This window comes from Monodon monoceros, unplaced genomic scaffold (genome assembly GCF_005190385.1).
Source record: "Monodon monoceros isolate NGI ecotype Baffin Bay Population unplaced genomic scaffold, NGI_Narwhal_1 Super_Scaffold_18, whole genome shotgun sequence".
Lineage (NCBI taxonomy): Eukaryota > Metazoa > Chordata > Mammalia > Artiodactyla > Monodontidae > Monodon > Monodon monoceros.
In genome coordinates, this window is record NW_021703774.1 from 41,644,471 (window position 1) to 41,668,005 (window position 23,535).

Consider the following 23,535-nt stretch of genomic DNA (forward strand, 5'->3'; position numbering starts at 1 on the left):
TTTCTATGGGGCTTGTACAAAACATCTTATAGTTATAATAGTCTATTTCAGGGTGATAACAACCTCAATTATGTACCAATACTCTACTCTTTTACTTCTTCTCACACACACACATGCTTTATATATTGATGTCACAAATTACATCTTTTTTATTTTGTGTGCATTAACATTTTTGTGGTTATAGTTATTTTTGTACTCTTGTATTTTAACTTCTATATCAGAATTAAAATAATTATGCACCACCTTCAAATATTCTATATTTGTTTATATATTTACCTTTAAGAGTGAAGTTTATACTTTTATGTGCTTTCTTGTTGCTCTCTAATGTCCTTTCATTTCAACGTGAAAGACTCCATTAACATTTCTTGTAAGGCAGCCTGAGTGGTAATGAACTCCATTAATTTTTGTTTAATCTGGCAAAGTCTTTATTTATCTTTCATTTTTGAAGGACAGTTTTACCAGATATAGTGTACCTGGGTGGCATTTTTTTCTTTTAGCACTTTGAATATATTTTTCTGCCCTGCAGGTTTTCTGCTGAGAAATCTGCTAGTCTTATGTGTGGTCCCTTGTATGTGATAAGTTACTTTTCTCTTGCTGTTTTCAAAATTCTCCCTTTGTCTTTGACTTTTGACAATTGGATTATATGTCTCTGGATGGGGACTTCTTTGGATTCACCCTGTTGAGAATCTTTTGGGCTTCTTGAATCTGTATGTTTATTGTCTTCCCCAGAATTGGGATGTTTTTGGCCATTATTTATTCAAATAAGCTCTCTGCCTCTTTCTTTCTTCTACTTCTGGGTCTTTGGATGTATACTGGTCTGCTTGATGGTGGTCCCTAAATCCCTTAGGCTCTCTTTACTCTTTGTTTGTTTTTTTGCCACATTGCACAGCTTGCAGGATCCTAGTTCCCTGACCAGGGGTTGAACCCAGGCCCCAGCAGTGAAAGCACCCAGTAGTAACTACTGGGCCACCAGAGAATTCCCTCTCTTTACTCTTTTTCATTCTTTTTCTTTTTGTTCTTCTGACTGGATAATTTCAAATCTCTTGTCTTTCTATTCCCTGATTCTTTTTTTCTGCTTGATTGGGTCTGGTGTTGAATGCTTCTAGAGAATTTTCCATTCAGTTATTGTATTCTTCAGCTCCAAAATTTCTGTTTGGTTCTTTTTTACACTTTCTTTTTGTGCACATTCTCATTTTGTTCATGCATTGTTTTCCTTAGCTCACTGATCATCTTTATGATAGTTATTTAGTATTCCTTGAGGTAATTCATATACCTTTGTTTCTTTAGTGTTCGTTTCTGGGGATTTATGTTGTTCCGCTGATTGAGCCATGCTTCCCTGTTTCTTTGTGTGTGGTGTTATTTTGTGTTGTGATCTACACATTTGGAAAAACAGCCACCTCTCTCATTCTTTACAGACTGATTATGTACAGGAAAAGACTTTCACCAGTCTGCCCAGCAAGAGATTTGGTGGGCCTTCAAACCTTTTCTGTGGTTACATACTCTCTGGACTTATGCATATAAATTTCCAATTAGATGGATTTGTCTGTTTGTAATCTCTTGCTACCTCTGGAATCTAGTACTGCAGGTTTTCTAGAGCTATTGCAAGCCTTCCAGGTCTTATTCTCAGTGGTCCTAATGTTTCCAGAATATGCTGCATCCCATCAGTGCTTTGAGTTGGATGAGATAGAAACCAGTCCTTTGGGTAGCCAGTCCCAAAAAGCTGGAGTGTCAGACACATGCTCCACTCTTTTCTGTTCCCTGAGGGAGACAGCGTTAAGCTGTAATAGACTCTGTCACCTGTATCATGCATCCTTTGGGGTAGAAGCAAGCTGCAAGCTGCCCAGCTCACTTTGGTTCTCAGTGTCCTCCAGGCAGCTAGAGTGTACGGAGTCCTGTAAGTGCTCTAAGGTAGGCAAGACAGAAATCTGTCCCTTGGGTGGTACCCCAAAATCCAGAACATTAGATGCATGTTCCAGTTTCTTTCTAAGGAGAAGCCAGACACTGAACTGGTGAGTGCCATGAATTTTTCTACGAGCTTTGATGTGGTTGGTTTCATGCTCATTTGAGGTTTAGGAGCCTTTTAACTGATTTCTGGATTTCTCACTAAGGAAACTAGTCTGTGCATTGTTGAATTGGTACCTCTTTCTGGGGGAGGGGGAGAGGGTCTTGAGATTTCTATTTCACCATCTTGCTGATGTCACCCCACTTGAAGCCATGGACTTTAAAGCCATGAACAACTCAAGTAAGATTTTTATAATTATAGCAGCAATAAATAAGTAAACTAATAAACATATAAGGTAATTACAGATGAAAAACCACAATTCTAAGTGTTTTGAAAAAATAGAGAGTCACTGCCTGGGCTAATTAAATTGGCAGATCAGGGAACTCAGATATTTTAGCATGGATCAGGAAGGTAATAAATAGCTGTACATAGACATGTGAATAACTGGAGGAAGGCATTCCAGGTAGAGAGGAGAGCAAAAGCAAAGGCCCAGAGGTAGGCACATTCTTGGCAGAGAGGCCATCTTGTTACAGGGGATGAATGAAGGGGAAATTTATATTTAAAAAGGTTAGAGGAGTAACAGGGGTTCAGATCGTATAGGGCCTTGTAAATTGGTGTTTGGGATCTTAGATTTTACTCAGAGTGAGTTGCAGGACCGTGAAAGGACTTGGAGCAGAGCAGGGACATGATCTAACTTGTAACTTAAAGGGATCACTGCGGTTGTCCTGTGAGGAGGAGAATGTAGGTGGATGAAGTTGAGAATCCACTGCAAGAGCCCAGTAGGGAGACAGTGGTGGCCTGGGTGAGGACAGAAGCAGTGAATGTGATGAGATGTGGTCAAATTGGGATCTTTTGAGGGTAAAGCTAACAGAATTTGATGTGAGTTGTGAGAGAAAGAAGTCTAGAATGATTCATAGGTTTGGGGCCTGAGGGAACTAGAAAAATAAAGTTGCTAACTATTGAGATGGGAAGAACTCATGTGGAACAGTTTCAGGAAGGAGCTTAGGAGTTCAATTTGGCATATGATTGGTTTGAACTGCCTTTCAGACATCCAAGCAGGGAACAGTCCAGGATGAAGAATACCTTTGGGAGTTATCAGCATATTGACAATATTTAAAGCCTTGAGTTTAAATAAAATCACCTAAGAGTGTGGATGGATAGAGAACAGAACCATGGACTCAAAGGTGAGGGGGATGAGACAGCAGTCAGGGAGATTGGAGGAAAGCTAGAGTGTCGTGTTCTGTGAGCTAAGACATGTTGCCAGTGGGGAGAGATTAGCTGTGTCAAATGTTACTGCAAAGTCTTACTCTCTTTACCATGACCTGTAATGTGCAATTAGTACTCTAGTCAGTCAGCTCATGTTAGTGATTTTATATGTACTTAGAAATCAGTAAGCACAGCATATGCCACAAATAATTCTTGAGCAGTTAGCATTATGCTAGACATATAGGCCATATGTGACACAAAGAGATAAGACAAGGCCTGATGATCATTTGGGATGCATTATATACATGTGGACAAAATAAACAAGATGTTCACCCAGCTTCAAACTTATGAATGGACTATTTTTTAAAAAATTCATTTATAAGTATATTTACTACTTGGAACTTTCAAAGTGTTATCACATAGAAATAATATTATAAATAATAACTATGTCTAAAGCTAGGCAACCAAAAATGTAATACAGCTAAACAGTAACACCAAGACCTGTGACTGATTTTCCAGGTTATTTTATTATTGTTTTTACTTACTTTGAACTAGTGATCCATTTAGATTCTCTGTGCCTCAGCTTTTGTGGAAGATAAATTATATGTATGTGATTCCTGTCAAATGATACCATTACTGATAGTGGTCACAGGGTTATTTTTGTGAGATGGTGAAGCACCTCAGGTCTTGCACTGCTGGTTCCCAATAGTTACTTAAGGAGAGGTAGCTGTCTAGAGGACATACAGTCGATGCACAGCAGGTGATTAAAAATGAAAAAGTGAGTGAGGCTCAGGTGTATTCAGTCATCTCTTGATGCCAGCACTCTTGCCCCTCCTATGCCCCCTCTGGATCCTCAAGAGACTCTGTGTTGCTTTACTGTGACTTTTCATTCCTCTCTCTCTCTGCCCAGTTTAAACATAGCCCATCCTGCTCATTCTACCAGCATAAGCACATTCTTGATTTGAGGAAGTTTGGGGGCAGGAGAAGTGAAGATCACTAAGGATGGTTAGCCCATCTTGGTACGTTTCCAGGCATTAGACCCATCCTCCAGCAAAGACTGCCCTGCTAATGGCATCTTCACATTTTTGGCCTCTGAGCAGAGGAGATTCTCTAGTCTTGTGCTTATCATGTAGATTTTGGGGGCATCTTTCATTTCACAGGTTGCTGTGCTCTGAAATGCTCTTGGGATTGCTATCTTTGTGTGAATGAAGATGAACAATGCTGCATATGTGAATGACGAATGTAGAAAACATGAGGAAAGATGCCAGGCTCGTTTTCAGTGCTGAAGTGTGGTGTGACACTCTTAAGTCAGGCTGAGAGGTGCCCAAGGGAAGGATTTAATTGCATTTTTGTGCAATAACTACTGGACAGGTGTCAAAGGGTAGCTCAGTCAATCCAGTTGGCTTGAAAAAGTATAAGAAATTCTATCAGGTTCCTATTTTTCAACAAAATGGATTTCAACCAGTTCAGATTTGCTGTAACTAGTAAGTATATGGGTGTGTAATTGAGAAAGATGGGGGAAACTTGGAGTTTGAAAACTAAGAAGCTAAGACAGGATGAGTACGAATCACTGCACTTTGGGAAGTTATTCATATATTGTTTTTTCTGTCTTGATTCTCTGACTTTAAGAGCCAAGAAATGTAAACATATTAAGCAGTTTTGCATGACTTCCTTTTCTCTGCCTAATGTTAGCAAGTCATTAGTAAATTTACTCTGCAGTGTATTAAGAAATTTTACCTGGATCCCAAAAGCATAAACATTTCTTGTGGGTTTATTAATGGCAATGAGTCAATTCAGCTGCAGTGAGAAATACGTAAATTTTACGGGGCCTGAAACAGAGGAACTGTTTATCAGAATATTATTGGAATGTTTTAGTATTGTGATATTTTGCCTTTATTGGTGACTAATTTGGGGTGTGGGAAGTTTGGTTTACCTTCAATACAAGTGGGCTTAACAGCTTACTTTGTTGGTTGTGAGTGTGTGTAAGATTTTCAATCCTTGTCATGATCTTTTACTATATATTCAGGAAAGGCAGGAAAAAATATTCACTTGTTTTCAAAACCTCTAATAAAAACGAGATTGCCTTTCTGTGGAAACCTGAATAGTTTCCCTAACTATTTCCCCTATGATTAATTTTATATTGGTATAAAGCATATTTTTGTTCAAACTGGTATCTGTTAGGGAAGTATACACTTAAGTGTATTGGAAAATCAAATGAGTAGAAACCAGTGACATTCTATTGAAAAGGCCAACAGAATCTCCAAATTTGGGAATTCTATGGATGCGTGAAATTGACACTGTAAAAATCCCTTTGTTCTATTTTGGGCTATTTTGTTTTCTCATCAGTTTAGAACTTTAGGCCTTAAAAACAGAGCATGAATAAATGTTGGTTAGTGTGGTGTGCCTGGGCAAACTGGTGTAAAAATATTGCCTAGTGCTATGTCTCCTTGATCTCACTATTCCACCTACTCAAATCCTATTTTAAGGATAACTTCTTTCAAAAGAACTTCCTAGACAGAGTGACTATAACTGGCTAAGTTCCTATCTTATTCTTCCAGAACTGTCTCTTTGTTATCTAAACAGCCTTGATCTTTTTTCTCTTCTACTTGCCCTTTTGTTTCTTTCTGACTTCTTGTTCTATCTCCTTGTCTCTCCAAAGTTTCCTTTACCTTTATAAACCTCTCCCCACCCCCAACTTATGCTGAGATGAGGTGGATGGATAGAAATTAACATTCTGATAGAATATTAATACACAGTGTAATAATATGGAACTTAGGAAAATTCATGGAAAATAGCACAGCTGTGGGAATGCAGGTTTCAGTCAGCTTGCTTTACATGGATCTTTCTTGGCTCCTTCTGAGTTGCAAGGACTCAGTGGTCTTGACCATGTTTTATCCTTTCTACAGCACAGTGTCGTTTCATACAGGCCTCAAAGAATAACAGAATTTCACTGTTTGCAGTTCGATCCTTGTCTGATGTATAAATCATCTCTATAATCACCTTGCAAATGGCCACTTGATCTTGGATTCTGTTATACAAATTCATTTAATGATAGAAGAGTGGTATGTAAACTATTTTACATGTAGCTACTCAGCGAGATATAGATGACTTCAAAATGCCTTAGAACAGGGCTTCTGTGGTGGCGCAGTGGTTGAGAGTACGTCTGCCGATACAGGGGACACGGTTTCGTGCCCTGGTGCGGGAAGATCCCACATGCTGCAGAGCGGCTGGGCCCGTGAGCCATGGCCACTGAGCCTGCGCGTCCGGAGCCTGTGCTCCGCAACGGGAGAGGCCACAACAGTGAGAGGCCTGCGTACCGCCAAAAAAAAAAAAAAAAAAAAAGCCTTAGAACATGCTTATGTTAGATGAAAATAGTTGAAAGCACATTTATTATGATAACTATTAAAACCAAAAATTGAATATATGCATGTTGTAAAAACTGTTTTAGGAACTGCAAGTGACTTTTTTTAATTCTTATTTTTCCAAATGTTCTATATATATATATTACTGTTATGATTAATAAAAGCTTCCAGAGTGGATAAAACAGGGAAGGTGACCCTCATACCCTGCGGTGTGTCTCTTGCTTCTGGCCCTGGTGATAACATCCACCTTCAGCTCTCTGTTGGTTCCGACTTTGGATTTTAAGCTTTTGTTTCTACTAATAGGACATAAATTTACACTTTCAAAAGAGCAAGAAAAAAGCTGTACACTTCATTAGTCTGTATAAAAATAGCTTTGACATGCCATGGCATTATCCCTAAATAGAAGGGAAGTCTTGGGAAGGTAAGCGAGATGTTTACTTTTAGAGGTGCTTTCTAAAATCTGGTATGTGGAAACTGCTTCCTGTAGGTAATACTATCCTTTCTAAGCTGTAAGAATTAAGCTTTTTGTGTTTTTTACAAAAAGGATTCTTCTTTGGAAGAAGTTTCTAATTAATGTGTGGTTAAACTTAGGTCATGCATTATTTGGAAACACACTCTAAGGACTTTGAAAGCCTATTTTAGAAGATAGGAAATGTGTTTTGATTCAAATTGTTTCCCACAAAGACAAAACATTAAAAATGTACTGCATATTACCTTTCGGACTTAAAAGATATACTCTGGGGAAACCTTGAAAACTTCCTTCTTTACCAGACTCTAAATATAGAATGATGTAATCACCTGTGTTCTGTATAAAATATGCAAATGTACTGCTCCATCACTTTTCTACACATGAAATCAGAAATATATCTTCTTTTTTTTGGGCCTCTCACAGTTGTGGCCTCTCCCGTTGCGGAGCACAGGCTCCGGACGCGCAGGCTCAGGGGCCATGGCTCACGGGCCTAGCTGCTCCGCGGCATGCGAGATCTTCCCGGACCGGGGCACGAACCCGTGGTTCCCTGCATCGGCAGGTGGACTCTCAACCATTGTGCCACTAGGGAAGCCCAGAAATATATCTTTTAAAAAGGAAAAGATTATTGATGTCAGTTTTAGAAATATGACCTTTGTCAATACTTATTACAGTTCATTTAATTGTGGAATAAAATTTGGGGATTTATTTTTCTATTTTGGATTTATGTAGCTGCCTCTAATTTTCCTAGACAAAAAAAAAAAAATAACCAAAAAAAATGCCATCTCTGTATAACTATAGAATTTCTGAAAAACTAAGTTCATTTATCAAACAGGAGGCTAGAATGTATGAAATATCGGATATCAAATGATGAATATACAAATTTACTTCTACCAAATGTAATCATCTTAAATAGTAGATAATAGCCCTTGATTTCTGAGATACGTGCAAATGTTGGACATAACTTGAATTTCCAATAAGGATGCAGTGGTTAGTCCGTGTTTTCTCACAAAAGCAATCTCAACCATGCAGGGTTTTACTTAAACTAACACATATATGTCCTTCACCATAAGCAAGACAATAGGAGATTAATTTGCTATAAACAGTTTCGGGCTTATGGGCATTAACTTTATTTTTTAAATTTTATTATACTTTTTAACATCTTTATTGGAGTATAATCTCTTTACAATGTTGTGTTAGTTTCTGCTGTATAACAAAGTAAATCAGCTGTATGTATACATATATCCCCATATCCCCTCCCTCTTGCGTCTCCCTCCCACCCTCCCTATCCCACCCCTCTAGGTGGTCACGAAGCACAGAGCTGATCTCCCTGTGCTATGTGGCTGCTTCCCACTAGCTATCTATTTTACATTTGGTAGTGCATATATGTCCACCACTCTCTCACTTCGTCCCAGCTTACTCTTGCCCCTCCCCGTGTCCTCAAGTCCATTCGTTACATCTGTGTCTTTACTCCTCTCTTGCCCCTAGGTTCTTCAGAACTGTTGTTTTATTTTTTTTTTTAGATTCTATATACATGTGTTAGCATACGGCATTTGTTTTTCTCTTTCTGACTTCACTCTGTATGACAGACTCTATGTCCATCCACCTCACTACAAATAACTCAATTTCATTTTTTTTAAGGCTGAGTAATATTCCATTGTATATATGTGCCACATCGTCTTTATCCATTCATCTGTTGATGGACACTTAGGTTGCTTCCATGTCCTGGCTATTGTAAATAGAGGAGCAAAAACATTGTGGTACATGACTCTTTTTGAATTATGGTTTTCTGAGGGTATATGCCCAGTAGTGGGATTGCTGTTAGTTCTATTTTTAGTCTTTTAAGGAACCTCCATACTGTTCTCCATAGTGGCTGTATCAATTTACATTCCCACCAACAGTGCAAGAGGGTTCCCTTTTTTCCACACCCTCTCCAGCATTTGTTGTTTGTAGATTTTTTGATGATGGCCATTCTGATCAGTGTGAGGCGATACCTCATTGTAGTTTTGATTTGCATTTCTCTAATAATTAACGATGTTGAGCATTCTTTCATGTGTTTGTTGGCAATCTGTATATCTTCTTTGGAGAAATGTCTGTTTAGGTCTTCTGCCCATTTGTGGATTGGGTTTTTTTTTGTTTTTGCGGTACGCGGGCCTTTCACTGTTGTGGCCTCTCCTGCTGCGGAGTACAGGCTCCGGACGCGCAGGCCCAGCGGCCATGGCTCACGAGCCCAGCTGCTCTGCGGCATGCAGGATCCTCCTGGACCAGGGCACGAACCCGTGTTCCCCGCATTGGCAGGTGGAATCCCAATCACTGCGCCACCAGGAAAGCCCCGGTTGTTTGGTTTTATTTTTGATATTGAGCTGCATGAGCTGCTTGTAAATTTTGGAGATTAATCCCTTGTCAGTTGCTTCATTCGCAAATATTTTCTCCCATTCTGAGGGCTGTCTTTTTGTCTTGCTTATGGTTTCCTTTCCTGTGCAAAAGCTTTTAAGTTTCATTAGGTCCTATTTGTTTATTTTTATTTTTATTTCCTTTTCTCTAGGAGGTGGGTCAAAAATGATCTTGCTGTGATTTTTTTATTTTTATTTTTATTTTTTTTGTGGTACATGGGCCTCTCACTGTTTTGGCCTCTCCCGTTGTAGAGCACAGGCTCCGGATGCACAGGCTCAGCAGCCATGGCTCACGGGCCCAGCCGCTCCGCGGCACGTGGAATCCTCCAGGACGGGGGCATGAACCCATGTCCCCTGCATCGGCACGTGAACTCTCAACCACTGCGCCACCAGGGAAGCCCCTTGCTGTGATTTATGTCATAGAGTGCTCTGCCTATGTTTTCCTCTAAGAGTTTTATAGTGCCTGGCCTTACATTTAGGTCTTTAATCCATTTTGAGTTTATTTTTGTGTATGGTGTTAGGGAGTGTTCTAATTTCATTCTTTTACATGAAGCTGTCCAGTTTTCCCAGCACCACTTATTGAAGAGGCTGTCTTTTCTCCATTGTATATTCTTGCCTCCTTTATCAAAGATGAGGTGACCATATGTGTGTGGCTTTATCTCTGGGCTTTCTATCCATTGGTCTATATTTCTGTTTTTGTGCCAGTACCATACTGTTTTGTTTTCTGTAGCTTTGTAGTATAGTCTGAAGTCAGGGAGCTGGAGGAATAGGAAGTCTAATTCCTCCAGCTCCGTTCTTCTTTCTCAAGATTGCTTTGGTATTTGGGGTCTTTTGTGTTTGCATAGCAGTTGGAAAATTTTTGTTCTAGTTTTGTGAAAAATGCTGTTGGTAGTTTGATAGGGATTGCACTGAATCTGTAGATTGCATTGGGTAGTATAGTCATTTTCACAATGCACTGAATCTGTAGATTGCATTGGGTAGTATAGTCATTTTCACAATGTTGATTCTTCCAATCCAAGAACATGGTATATCTCTCCATCTGTTTGTATCATCTTTAATTTCTTTCATCAGTGTCTTATAGTTTTCTGCATAGAAGTCTTTTGTCTCCTTATGTCAGTTTAAGCCTAGGTATTTTATTCTTTTTTGTTGCAATGGTAAATGGGAGTGTTTCCTTAATTTCTCTTTCAGATTTTTCATCATTAGTGTATAGGAATGCTAGAGATTTCTGTGCATTAATTTTGCATCCTGCTACTTTACCAAATTCATTGATTAGCTCTAGTAGTTTTCTGGTAGCATCTTTAGGATTCTCCTTGTACAGTATCATGTCATCTGCAAACAGTGACAGCTTTATTTCTTCTTTTCCAATTTGTGTTCCTTTTATTTCTTTTTCTTCTCTGATTGCTGTGCCTAAAACTTCCAAAACTATGTTGAATAATAGCGATGAGAGTGGACAACCTTGTCTTGTTCCTGATCTTAGAGGAAATGGTTTCAGTTTTTCACCATTGAGAACAATGTTGGCTGTGGGTTTGTCATATATGGCCTTTATTATGTTGAGGTAAGTTTCCTCTGTGCCTGCTTTCTGGAGGGTTTTTATGATAAATGGGTGTTGAATTTTGTCGAAAGCTTTTTCTACATCTATTAAGATGATCATATGATGTTTATCCTTCAATTTGTTAATATGGTGTATCACATTGATTGATTTGCATATATTGAAGAATCCTTGCATTCCTGGGATAAACCCCACTTGATCATGGTGTATGATCCTTTTAATATGCTTTTGGAGTCTGTTTGCTAGTATTTTGTTGAGGATTTTTGCATCTATGTTCATCAGTGATATTGGCCTGAAGTTTTCTTTCCTTGTGACATCTTTGTCTGGTTTTTGTATCAGGGTGATGGTGGCCTTGTAGAATGAGTTTGGGAGTGTTCCTCTCTCTGCTATATTTTGAAAGAGTTTGAGAAGGATAGGTGTTAGCTCTTCTCTAAATGTTCGATAGAATTCACCTGTGAAACCATCTGGTCCTGGGCTTTTGTTTGCTGGAAGATTTTTGATCACAATCTCAATTTCAGTGCTTGTGATTGGTCTGTTTATATTTTCTATTTCTTCCTGGCTCAGTCTCAGAAGGTTGTGCTTTTCTAAGAATTTGTCTGTTTCTTCCAGGTTGTCCATTTTATTGGCATATAGTTGCTTGTAGTAATCTCTCTTGAGCGTTTGTATTTCTGCAGTGTCAGTTGTTACTTCTCCTTTTTCATTTCTCATTCTGTTGATTTGAGTCTTCTTTTTTTTCTTGGTGAGTCTGGCTAATGGTCTGTCAATTTTGTTTTTCTTCTCATAGAACCAGCTTTTAGCATTATTGATCTTTGCTATAATTTCCTTCCTTTCTTTTGCATTTATTTCTGATCTTTATGATTTCTTCTGCTAACTTTGGGGTTTTTTTGTTCTTCTTTGTCTAATTGCTTGAGATGTAAATTTCGATTGTTTTTTTGCAATGTTTCTTGTTTCTTGAGGTATGATTGTATTGCTATAAAGTTCCCTCTTAGAACTGCTTTTCCTGCATCCCATAGGTTTTGGGTCATCGTGTTTTCACTGTCATTTGTTTCTAGGTATTTTTTGATTTCCTCTTTGATTTCTTCAGTGATCTCTTGGTTATTTAGTAGTGTATTGTTTAGCCTCCATGTGTTTGTATTTTTTACAGTTTTTTTCCTGTAATTGATATCTAGTCTCATAGCATTGTAGTCAGAAAAGATACTTGGTATAATTTCAGTTTTCTTAAATATACCAAGGCTTGTTTTGTGGCCTAGTGTGTGAACCCTCCTGTGGAATGTTCCATGTGCACTTGAAAAGAATGTGTGGCTACACAGCTCAGGAGAAAATGGAGAAAAAGAAAGATAAATATATAAAATAAAATTAGGTAAATAAAGTTATTTAAATATTAAAAACATCATTTAAATAAAAAAATGTAAAAGTAATTAAAAAAAACAGAAGAGAGCAACTAAACCAACAAGCAGATACACCAATGATAAGAAGCACTAAAAGCCTGGTGGCACAGTGGTTGAGAGTCTGCCTGCTGATGCTGGGGGCATGGGTTGGTGCCCTGGTCCGGGAGGATCCCACATGCCGTGGAGCGGCTGGGCCCGTGAGCCATGGCCGCTGACCCTGTGCGTCCAGAGCCTGTGCTCCGTGATGGGAGAGGCCACAACAGTGAGAGGCCCATGTACCACAAAAACAAACAAACAAAAACGAAACACAAAACAATCTATACTAAGATTAATATAAAAATCGAAAGTAGTCAGTCACATACAGCAAACCCCAAGTCTACAGTTGCTCCCAAAGTCCACCGCAGCAATTTTGGCATGATTCGTTGTCTCTTCAGGTATTCCACAGGTGCAGGGAACATCAAGTTGATTGTGGAGATTTAATCCACTGCTCCTGAGGCTGCAAAGAGAAATTTCCCTTTGTCTTCTTTGTTTGTACATCTCCTGGGGTTCAGCTTTGGATTTGGCCACGCCTCTGCATGTAGATCGCCCTGTGGCATCTGTTCTTCGCCCAGAAAGGAGGGGTTTAAGGCGCAGCTTATTAGGGGACTCTGGCTCACTCAGGTTGGGGGAAGGGAGGGGTAGGGAATGCAGGGTGAGCCTGCGGCCACAGAGGCCAGCGTGACGTTGCAACAACCTGAGGTCTGCCATGTGTTTTCCCGGGGAAGTTGTCCCTGGATCACGGGACCCTGGCAGGGGTGGGCTGCACAGGCTCCCAGGAGGGGAGGTGTGGATAGTGACCTGTGCTTGCACACAGGCTTCTTGGTGGCTGCAGCAGCAGCCTTAGCGTCTCATGCCCGTCTCTGGTGTCTGCGCTGATAGCTGCGGCTCGCGCCTGTCTCTGGAGCTCATTTAGGCAGTGCTCTGAATCCCCACTCTTCATGCACCCCAAAACAATGGTCTCTTGCCTCTTAGGCATGTCCAGACTTTTTCCTGGCCTCCTGGCTAGCTGTGGCGCACTAGCCCCCTTCAGGCTGTGTTCACCCAGCCAAACCCAGTCCTCTCCCTGGGCTCTGATCTCCAAAGCCTGAGCCTCACCTCCCAGCCCCCAGCTGGTGAGCAGACAGGCCTCTCAGGCTGGTGAATGCTGGTTGGCACCGATCCTCTCTGTGGGAATCTCTCTGCTTTGCCCTCTGCACCCCTGTTGTTGCGCTCTCCTCCGTGGCTCTGAAGTTTCCGCCCGCCACCGCCCGTCTCCGCCAGTGAAGGGGCTTCCTAGCGTGTGGAAACTTTTCCTCCTTCACAGCTCCCTCCCAGAGGTGCAGGTCCCATCCCTATTATTTTTTTTATTTTGCGGTACGCGGGCCTCTCACTGTTGTGGCCTCTCCCGTTGCGGAGCACAGGCTCCAGACGTGCAGTCTCAGTGGCCATGGCTCACGGGCCTAGCCGCTCCGCGGCATGCGGGATCTTCCCGGACCAGGGCACGAACCCGTGTCCCCTGTATCGGCAGGCAGACTCTCAACCACTGCGCCTCCAGGGAAGCCCCCATCCCTATTCTTTTGTCCCTGTTTTTTCTTTTTTCTTTTGCCCTACCAAGGTACGTGGGGAGTTTCTTGCCTTTTAGGAAGTCTGAGGTGTTCTGCCAGCGTTCAGTAGGTGTTCTGTAGGAGTTGTTCCCCATGCAGATGTATTTTTTGATGGATTTGTTGGGAGGAAATTGATCTCCACGTCTTACTCCTCTGCCATCTTGAAGGTCCTCCTCGTATTAACTTTAATTCTGCAGTAATAAGTGTTACACTCAGTGAAAGTTAGCATGTTTTTAGTGTTAATGAAAACATGAATACCATTCTCTTGTATGCTACTATGGAGTTGCTATTTTATAGGCCAAAAAGTGCTTGGATATTGGCTATTTTACATGGTTCAACCAGTATTATCATTAGCTGAGAGCTGCTACTGGAATATTTTTGTGGGGCAGTATGCTAATGTGGTATGGTTTTTAGGAAGTTGTTTGCTTCCTCGTTAGATTGTCAACAGTCCCAGTTGATACTCTGATGGAAATATTTGACAGAAATATTATCTCATGCAAGGAAGCCTATGGCACTGCTTTAGTCTCCAGAATACCAAGAAAGGACACAAATGTGAAGAAGATGGTTTTGTTTTCTGGGGATTTTTTCTCAGTGGTACAAAGGATGTTATGGGTTGCCTTTGTATGTAAGTTTGCAATGAGGCCCTATAATGCTACTTCTTGGCTGAACTTAATTTAATATGTATAATGGCCCAAGAAGCAGCCCCAGTGATTAGGACTACAATATGTCACTGACATTAGAAGAGAAGCTTCTTATGCAAAAGATGTCTATAAATAACATTTAAGACAAATATGTTTGGCTAATAAAGATTTTCTGAAAAGCACCTAGGAAATGGATAAACAAATGTGACTACTCATGATTCAAATATGCCAATCGAGGTTGCCTAGGATCTCCCAGTGCTGTATTTGAATTCTGAGCCTGTAAGAGTAAGGGCCATCTTGAAATACTCTCTGGTTTTATTAGCAGCGCTGTTCAGAGCAGTTCACATCATCTGGCATTAAGTAATCATGATGTTGCTGCATAGCCAGAAGGTTAAGGCAAAGATGCATAAGGATCCTGCAGCCTTTAGCAACGGTCCTCAAACATTGCTGCATATTATTGATGGTTGATGATGATTTTTTGTGGTGTAACAATAAATAGCAATGATACCTACATAACATCTTCCCCCAAAGTCATTTGCCAATAAGAGCATCATTATTTTGCTTTCCTTATTATGCATTCTTCAAGTCAAGATAGTCTTGTTTATATGGTTGAAATGGTCAGATGCAGTGTTGTGAATGTGTGATTTGACTTCTTTCCTAAAGGCTAGCCTCCACTCAGGATGAAATTAGTTCTTCCACAAGGACATAGTGACCAAAAAAGATACAAAATTGTGTCTTACAGAAATTTGGCAAGAGAATACTTGTTCCCCTTTGAGGAACTGTATAATTATACAGGTATCAGTATAATTATAATTGGATTTAGCTACTATATCAAGTTATTTGAAATAAGGTCCTTTTTCAGAGGAGAAGAAATGAGATCAGTCTTAAATATCCAGTTAAAAGAAGTTGTCATTGAACCAGTTACACATACGTCTTTGATGTAGCCCAGTTAGATGCCAGTGCCTTGTACCTGCAGTTTAGAATTCTTATATCACTTAAAATTTTCGAATTATTAATGTGACCCTACTTTTAGGATTATAGGTATGATAGCATATTTTAATGAAATCTTGGTTATGATGTTAACGAGGAGGAATTCATGGAAGGCATTCAGAACAGTCTGTATTGTTCTGGTGAACATGAACATCTGAGCATCTGAGCAAAGGGAAAAAAAACCGTGAAATCAGAACTTGTATTTTAAGATCCACAATATGACCTACACTGAAAATAATATATTCTTCAGGCCTTCCCTGGGGTTACTTACTTTATAATATCTTTTCCTTCAATGAAAAAATAGCTAGTCAAGTACTTTATAACACATGCTAAAGTTGTCCCTAGGCATTGGACACACAGGAACATTTTCATGATTGTCATTGATTGCCTTGAGTTCCAAGGGTATACTAGTCTCTTACAATTACAAATAAGTGTGTCTTATTGTTGTTTGGTGTTAAAGCTCGATATAGCTCCAAAACACCAGATGACATTGAGACAGAAACTTCTTACAATTCAAGAATACACAAATTCACATTAGAACTCAGTGAACTTTGATTCTAAAGGCATCATTGTCATGAAAACCCAAGATTTTTTATGATTACTTTTATGAGTAATTTATCCTTTATCCTCTCTAGGACTATAGGCCTCTCAGAGCTCTATTTCTTAAGTTTAAGCTCCTATTCTTGACTAGAATCGTGTGTGCAATTGCCTTTCCTTAATGCACATTCTATGATTGTCAATTAACTGAAAAGCAAAAATTGAGTGTGAATCCAATCAAGGGTATTTTGTACTATTTCTATTGTATGTTAAATTTGGAAGTCCTCCCTTAATCAGTACTTCGGGATTAAATGCCTAGGATCCCACATTCTCTTTACCCTAACCTAAAAAATTCAACTTATTCATAAATTGTGAACATGACTTGATTGTCCACAAAAGTTACAGTTAGTGGAAAAGTGAATTTTTATTACAGATGAAGTGATTGTTACTTTAATCACATAATATGGCACATACAGAAACAGTTCTCATGAAGACATTTTTTAAGTGCTCTGATGGCCTGAATTGACGTTGAAATTGTAGGGACTCTTAGATCTGTCAGTGCACTTGTCAAGGGCATCCAATTTCCTGTGGATGTTGACCAGGGGACCTCGTACAAAAATATAAAATAGGGCTTCCCTGGTGATGCAGTGGTTAAGAATCCGCTTGCCAATGCATGGGACACAGGTTCAAGCCCTGGTCCGGGAAGATCCCACATGCCGCGGAGCAACTAAGCCCGTGTGCCACAACTACTGAGCCTGTGCTCTAGAGCCCGTGAGCCACAACTACTGAGCCCACGTGCCTCAACTACTGAAGCCTGTGTGCCTAGAGCCCGTGCTCCACAACAAGAGAAGCCACCGCAATGAGAAGCCCGCGCACCACAATGAAGAGTAGCCCCCGCTCTCCGCAACTAGAGAAAAACCTGCACACAGCAACAAAGACCCAACACAGCCAAATAGATAGATAGATAGATAGATAGATAAATAATCCTCTTTAAAAATATAAATTTACAAGAATCTTCCAGAGAAAGGACCTCACGGTAGACTCATTCTCATAGTGATTTGACATTTTCTTGGTTCCATCTCAAGCCTCTGTTGCAATAATCACAGCTCTGTGATAACTGTTTACAACCCACACATTGCCAGACATTACTGTCTCTAAGTCTACATTTGCTTCTTTCGGGTTTAAATAATTTGTGGAACTTATCCAAATGTCTGGATAATGCTGAACCTCATCACTGACAAGCAAAAGGATAGGCTATAAATGATGATGCTAGCTATGGAGGCTATTAGGTCAGTTGTTGGAGGAATTAGCTTGCTTCTACTAAATAAAATAATTTTACTTAATTGGGTGGACTCTAAAGACATGCCTTATCTTTTCTCATCTATACCACCCATGTTTTCACTTATCTGTTGTTTTCCCGTTGTCTAGCACCATAAAAATTGATAAATATTTTTTGAATAAATGAATGTGTTGAAGAAATGTCTATAAAATATACATTTTAATTAAAGTACAGTTGACATACAGTATTATGTTATTTTCAGGTATACAACATAGTGATTCAACATTTAAATACATTACAGAATAATCGTCATGATAAACCTAGTAACCTTCTGTATCATACAAAATTATTACAGTGTTATTGACTATATTCCTTTTGCCATGTATCACATTCCTGTGACTTGTTTATTTGATGAGGAAGTTTGTACTCTTAATCTCCTTTATTTATTTCACCCAGCTGCCTGCCCTTTCCCCTCTGACAACCACTAGTTTGTTCTCTGTATCTATGAGTTTATGTTTTGCTTTGTTTGTTTTGTTTTTTAGACTTCATATATAAGTGAAATCATATGGTTTTTGTCTTTTTCTGTCTGACGTATTTCACTTAACATAATACCCTTTAGGTCCATTCATGTTACAAATGGCAAGATTTCATTCTTTTTGATGGCTGAGCAATATTCCATTATATATGTATCCATCTATTGATGGATCCTTAGGTTGCTTCCATGTCTTGGCTATTGTAAATAATGTCGCTCTGAACATAGGGGTACATATCTTTTGAATTAATGTTTTTCATGTTATTTGGATAAATACCAAGAAGGGGAGTTGCTGGATTGTATGGTAGTTCTGTGTTTAATTTTTTGAGGACTCGCCATACTGTTTTCCAGATTGGTTGCAGAAGCATATATTAGAATCTGTTTTCTTTTAAGCCTGGCATTTAAGAGATTTATAAAATTCTAAAACAATGCCTCTCTTCTCACTAAATCTTTGCCTCGGAAAACATAATTATTTTTCATAAAAGTATGTTAACTTATTTTACCATATAATGGGCTTATTGTAATTTTTACATGAATTAAAACATTTTGAAAGTTAGAAATTCAACAATATAAATATCAATAGTTATAACTCACATTCCAATGCTCCTTGATGTCTACAATAATTTTTGAGACCGTAAAGCAGTTCTGAGATAAAAAAGTTTGAAAGTTGCTGGCTCAAAGAATGGGCAATATATACTTGTGTATACAACGGCAATAACCAGTTATAATATAAAATGGAAAAAAAGTAAAATATCTAAAAATAACCTTACAGTCCTATGTGGAGTATAACAAAAAATGGTCTATTTCAGAATATGAAAGGAGACTCAGTAAATGGAGATTCACACCATGTTCTTTGATGGGAAGTTTCACTATTATAATATTGCTCATTTTTCTTAATTAATTTATAGATTTCACATATATCCAAACAACAGAAATATATTTAACCTGTGAAAATGAAAATTCCTATAAAATTTAACTACATGATTCCTAATTTTATGCAAGAATAATAGGTTAGTAACTGCAAAAAAACATTTTTCAAAGAAGGATAATCAGGGAGACCTGCCTTATCTGATATTATATTTACAGTAGAGAGTCAGATAATCAGTTGTCTCAAAACCAGCTTCATTGTGTGTTGTGCATATATGTGTATATATGCGTATTCGTGTGCATTTAATATATGATAAAGGAAACATTAGTGTTCAACTTCACTCACTAAAGGATACGTGAATGTAAACAATTCTTATCAGTTCAGTAAAGATAAGACATTAATATCAGAGGTAATAGTATTGCTAAGCATTTGTAAATTGCTGGGGGGCAACTATGAACTGTAACAACCTTCTTGGATAGCTACTCGCTACTATACATCAAGTGCTTTAAAATGTAATCTTCAATGTGGCAAATTTATTTCTAGCAATCTCTCCCACAAAAATATTCAGAAATGAAAAAATATTTATATGCAAATGTGTTCATAGCAGCACTTATTATAATAAGACAAATTTTAGAACAGCATTTATGTCTACATATTGGGCAACGATTAAGTAAATATGGTAATGACAAGGAAAACCGCATATAGAATAAGATTAAATAAAAATAGAGAATACATTTCATATAGTTCATAAATCCAGTTATGTAAAATGTGTAGCAGAATGCCAGGAGTAGATACCTTAATACATTAACAGTGGTTGTCTCTGAATTCTGGAATTATGAAAAATTTTTATTATCCTCTCTATGCCTTGCTGTATTTTCCTAAGTTTTTAAAATATTGAATATATATCATTGTTAAAGTAAATAAAAACATTACAATTCAGTTAACTATTGAAGTTTCAATTTAGAGTTTAAGACGAGTCAGACAACAGATTTTATATTGCATTTCAGCTCCGGATTACCTGTTCTTTTACATCTGACAGTAACTTCAGATAGTTGCTGTCGTTAACTTACATGTCATTTACGTGTCATTAACTTCAGAGAGTGCCTCCATTTTCACAGTGTAGTTTTTGTCCATTTGCTAATAAACTAGATAACTTTAAACAAGTCACTTTACCTTTCTTGGTCTTTCATTTCCTTGCCTATCAAATGAAGGTCCTTCCAATTTTAAAATCTGGAAATGAAGTGATAAAGATTTAAAAACTGTATTTCCAACAGAAATGTCTTTTGCCACCATCGATATGTCTCTCTTTTACTACACATTTTCTCCTAACTTATTCTCTTCTATGTTTGTGTTTCTGGAGCTCCCTCTTCCCTCCCTAACATCTGATGATTGAGAAGGGATTATAATCTCATCTTGCTGTCTGTCTCCCAGTACTACTCAAAGCAGCATCCAGATTCTAGTGTTCCTATATGAATATTGTTGACTGTCATCTACAGGTCATTGATGATACTCATTGTCATAGAATTTTTAAAACTCTGTAGAGATTCTAAGAATCTTGATATAAATGAACCGACTCAAGCTTGACGATGAAGTGCTGTTGTCTGTTCCTTGTCATTTTAGCCTGTTTCGTCGGACCTTACTGATATTATACTCTCTACTGCTGTACACAACCCAGGCTTGGATACCTATGCTTACCATTCAAAATGACTAGCACTTTGGAAATACTCGTTTTTCTGATGAAGCTATTATACAGTATTTAAATTGTAGTTTGCAATCTGATATTTTAACTCTGTGGTGCTTCCTAAAAATTATTGCTATATTTAGTTGTTAATTCAAATAAGTTGCTAAATATGGTACTGGATGATGATATGAATGCATATCATAACACAATGTGATAAGCTTTATGCAGATTCATTCACTCGATATCAAATATAGTTTTCTTATAATTTAATGTATTGAATTCTTTAGTGTAAAGTTTTAACCTATATTGTATACTTTAAATGGAAAAGCAAACCTCAGAATTGATGCTCTTTGTCTAATTGGTCGTCTGGGGTGGAATATATACTGTTTGATGCCTCCATGTGATTCATGTGCACTGATAAATTTCTTTTTAAACTTGCAGCAAATAGTGGCAGCAATAAATGCAGGGATTATACCTTTAGGAAACACCTCCAATCAAATCAGTCACTGGGATTTGGGAAGTTCCTTCTTCTTTGCTGGCACTGTTATTACAACCATAGGTAGGAGACAACTTATTTTGTTTTTTAATTTTGGTACAGCTTGTGAGCTAAAATTCACTTGTTTGAATTTTTTTTACAGTTGGTCAAAATGGTCTACTTAAGGTAGAAAACTAGATTTCAGTAAATTGATTTTGAAAAGAGAGTTTAAAGGTTTGAACAAAGGAATGATGGAAATGAGTTATTGTTTCAGAATACTGAGTTGTTTAAAATCCATATGAAACTCGAGAGCAGTTCATTTGAGTCATTTGACTAAAGGATAAGAACATCAGGAAATAGCTTGAAATGGTGATTTTTTTTGGGGGGACAAGTAGTTTAAAATTTTTCCTGCATCTTTGATTCTTTAGTACAGAAAGAAACGATTTGAGTACAATTTTGACATCCTTTTCATGAAGTTCTTATTTGATATCACATTCTTCAACTTGTAAAATTTAACTCTACATTTGAACAGATTGTTCCTATTCTTATATACCTGTCTATTATGATTATTTCAGGCCTTTTTCATGCATTATGGTTTTCTAATAACACAAATGTATAAAAAATTAACACTGAAATGTTAAGATTACAAAAAAATGAAAGTTTAAGCCCTTGACCTTTTATCTTTTAATCGTGTTGTATGTCATACTGCTAAAAAGGGTCACAGTGGAACATGGTCTCTTTTTTGGGGATTGACTGTGCATCCACTCAGCACCCACTAGGCAGCAGAATGGGTACAAGTAGATGACTTCTCTTCTGTTAGTTAGTCCTTCAGTGCCCGAGAAATATCCAGAGGATATAAATGCAGACCCCATAGTGAAAGCCATGCTTGCCATGCCGTGAGGATTGGGAGGAATTACAGCTGCTTGTTTCATGGAAGGAGGTGGGTTTAAAGCATAATTTTCAATAAAGAGAAGGAAATTGACTCATCACAATTATGAACAAAGTATGTGTGCAAAGGGAATTCTCCCCTTCCACACATGCTTGTGATGAGATTTCCTCTCATGGGCTTGACCTCTGATTTGGGTGTGTGAATTACGATTCTGAAAGTTTTAATTTTATTCTTCGATGTCATTGATAGATTATGAAGTGTATACAGTTTTCAAATGAGTACCTTATATCCAAGTCCTAAATAAGTGAACATGGACAATTTATGGATGAACTCTTGCTTAGAATTTTCCTTTGAGAGGAATTTGTAGTGTCCTGTCATTATGTGAATCCACTGTAATGCCTCTTTGTGCTGGAACACTTGCCAGTGAAATAAATACCTTAGCATGTTGATTTTTGCCTTTGTTAAGAAGTCAAAGAGCTATGTTTACTCTTACATCTCCATCAGCTAGGTCAAAAGTTGTGTGGCTGCGAAAATCTGGAAGAATGGCAACCTTGATATTTAACCATAATAACAGGTTAACTTTGGAGCTTAGACATCTTGGCCATTTCTACTATGGAAATAACTGTTTATTGTGTAAACTACTTAGAGTCTGGAAGGAAAAAAAAGCTCACAGACTGAGTGAGAATGGTTTGTTTCTGCCCAATGAAAACTCAAATGTCCACGTTATAACTCATCATGACCACCACTAAATTATTCTCCAAGAGACTTAGTCATTATATAGATTTAGTGTTGCATCCTGTGTTTATAAACAGTCTCATTTTTTGAATCCAAAATTCAGTAAGTTTTGCAGACATATACTTTAACACATGAAAAAAATAAACCGTTATTACCAGCCTTACCCCCAAATTATAGCCATTAAGCACAGTAGCTGATTATTTAGGTTGTTTAGGTAGCTGCCTGACAGCCCAAATCTCTTACTGTTCTATCTCAGTCTTAGGTGGATTAAGTCATTCTAGGTCACCGACATTTACTCCATGGTCTTCTACTTCTAGGTCAAGGCCATCTCCTCAGACCTTGGACTAGATTATGGTCTAGGGCAAGGTAAAAATTTTGGCCTCTTTCATAAGTCTCCATTTGAGAGATATCCAAGTCATTATTTAATAAAATTCAAAGTGTAATTATTAATATTGTTAATGATAATAATTGTATGATCTTTGAAGTGGTTTATAGAAATCATAGAAATTGTAACCTCTAGCACTAAGCTACACTGTATTAGTTGTTTAAAAAATAGAACTTGAGACAGTCTGGGAGAAAAAGTTGCAGTTGCTCTTGTAGGGTGCCTGATACAGGCAGTGCTTCATGGAGCTGCATTGGCTGAACTGTCCCAGATTTTTCTACTCAGTGTTAACAATTTGTCTAAGAAGCCAAAGTGACCCTTATTATTCATTAGAAATATGCCCAAGAGAAGTTCAGTTATACAAAATAGAATATTAAAATTTAAGAACTAATTTTAGAGAATCTCTTCATATATATCTACACACTGTTTTCAAAATCGTACCCTTCCAAGCCCTTCACAAATTCCATTTCACAGTTGCACAGACTAACATCCATTCCTGACTATTCTTTTTCTCTTATTCCTTGCTTCCAGTTCATCA

At 38.1% G+C, this 23,535-nt stretch overlaps 1 protein-coding gene across 3 annotated transcripts in view; it reads left to right on the top strand.

Moving 5' to 3' along the window:
* KCNK2 (potassium two pore domain channel subfamily K member 2) overlaps positions 1-23,535 on the top strand; it is a 229,641-nt gene that overhangs the window by 95,109 nt on the left and 110,997 nt on the right. For all 3 annotated transcript variants that reach the window (XM_029229275.1, XM_029229278.1, XM_029229277.1), the window contains one exon: positions 20,958-21,075. In XM_029229275.1, the coding sequence (XP_029085108.1) occupies positions 20,958-21,075 (118 nt within the window). The remainder of the gene's footprint in view (positions 1-20,957; positions 21,076-23,535) is intronic.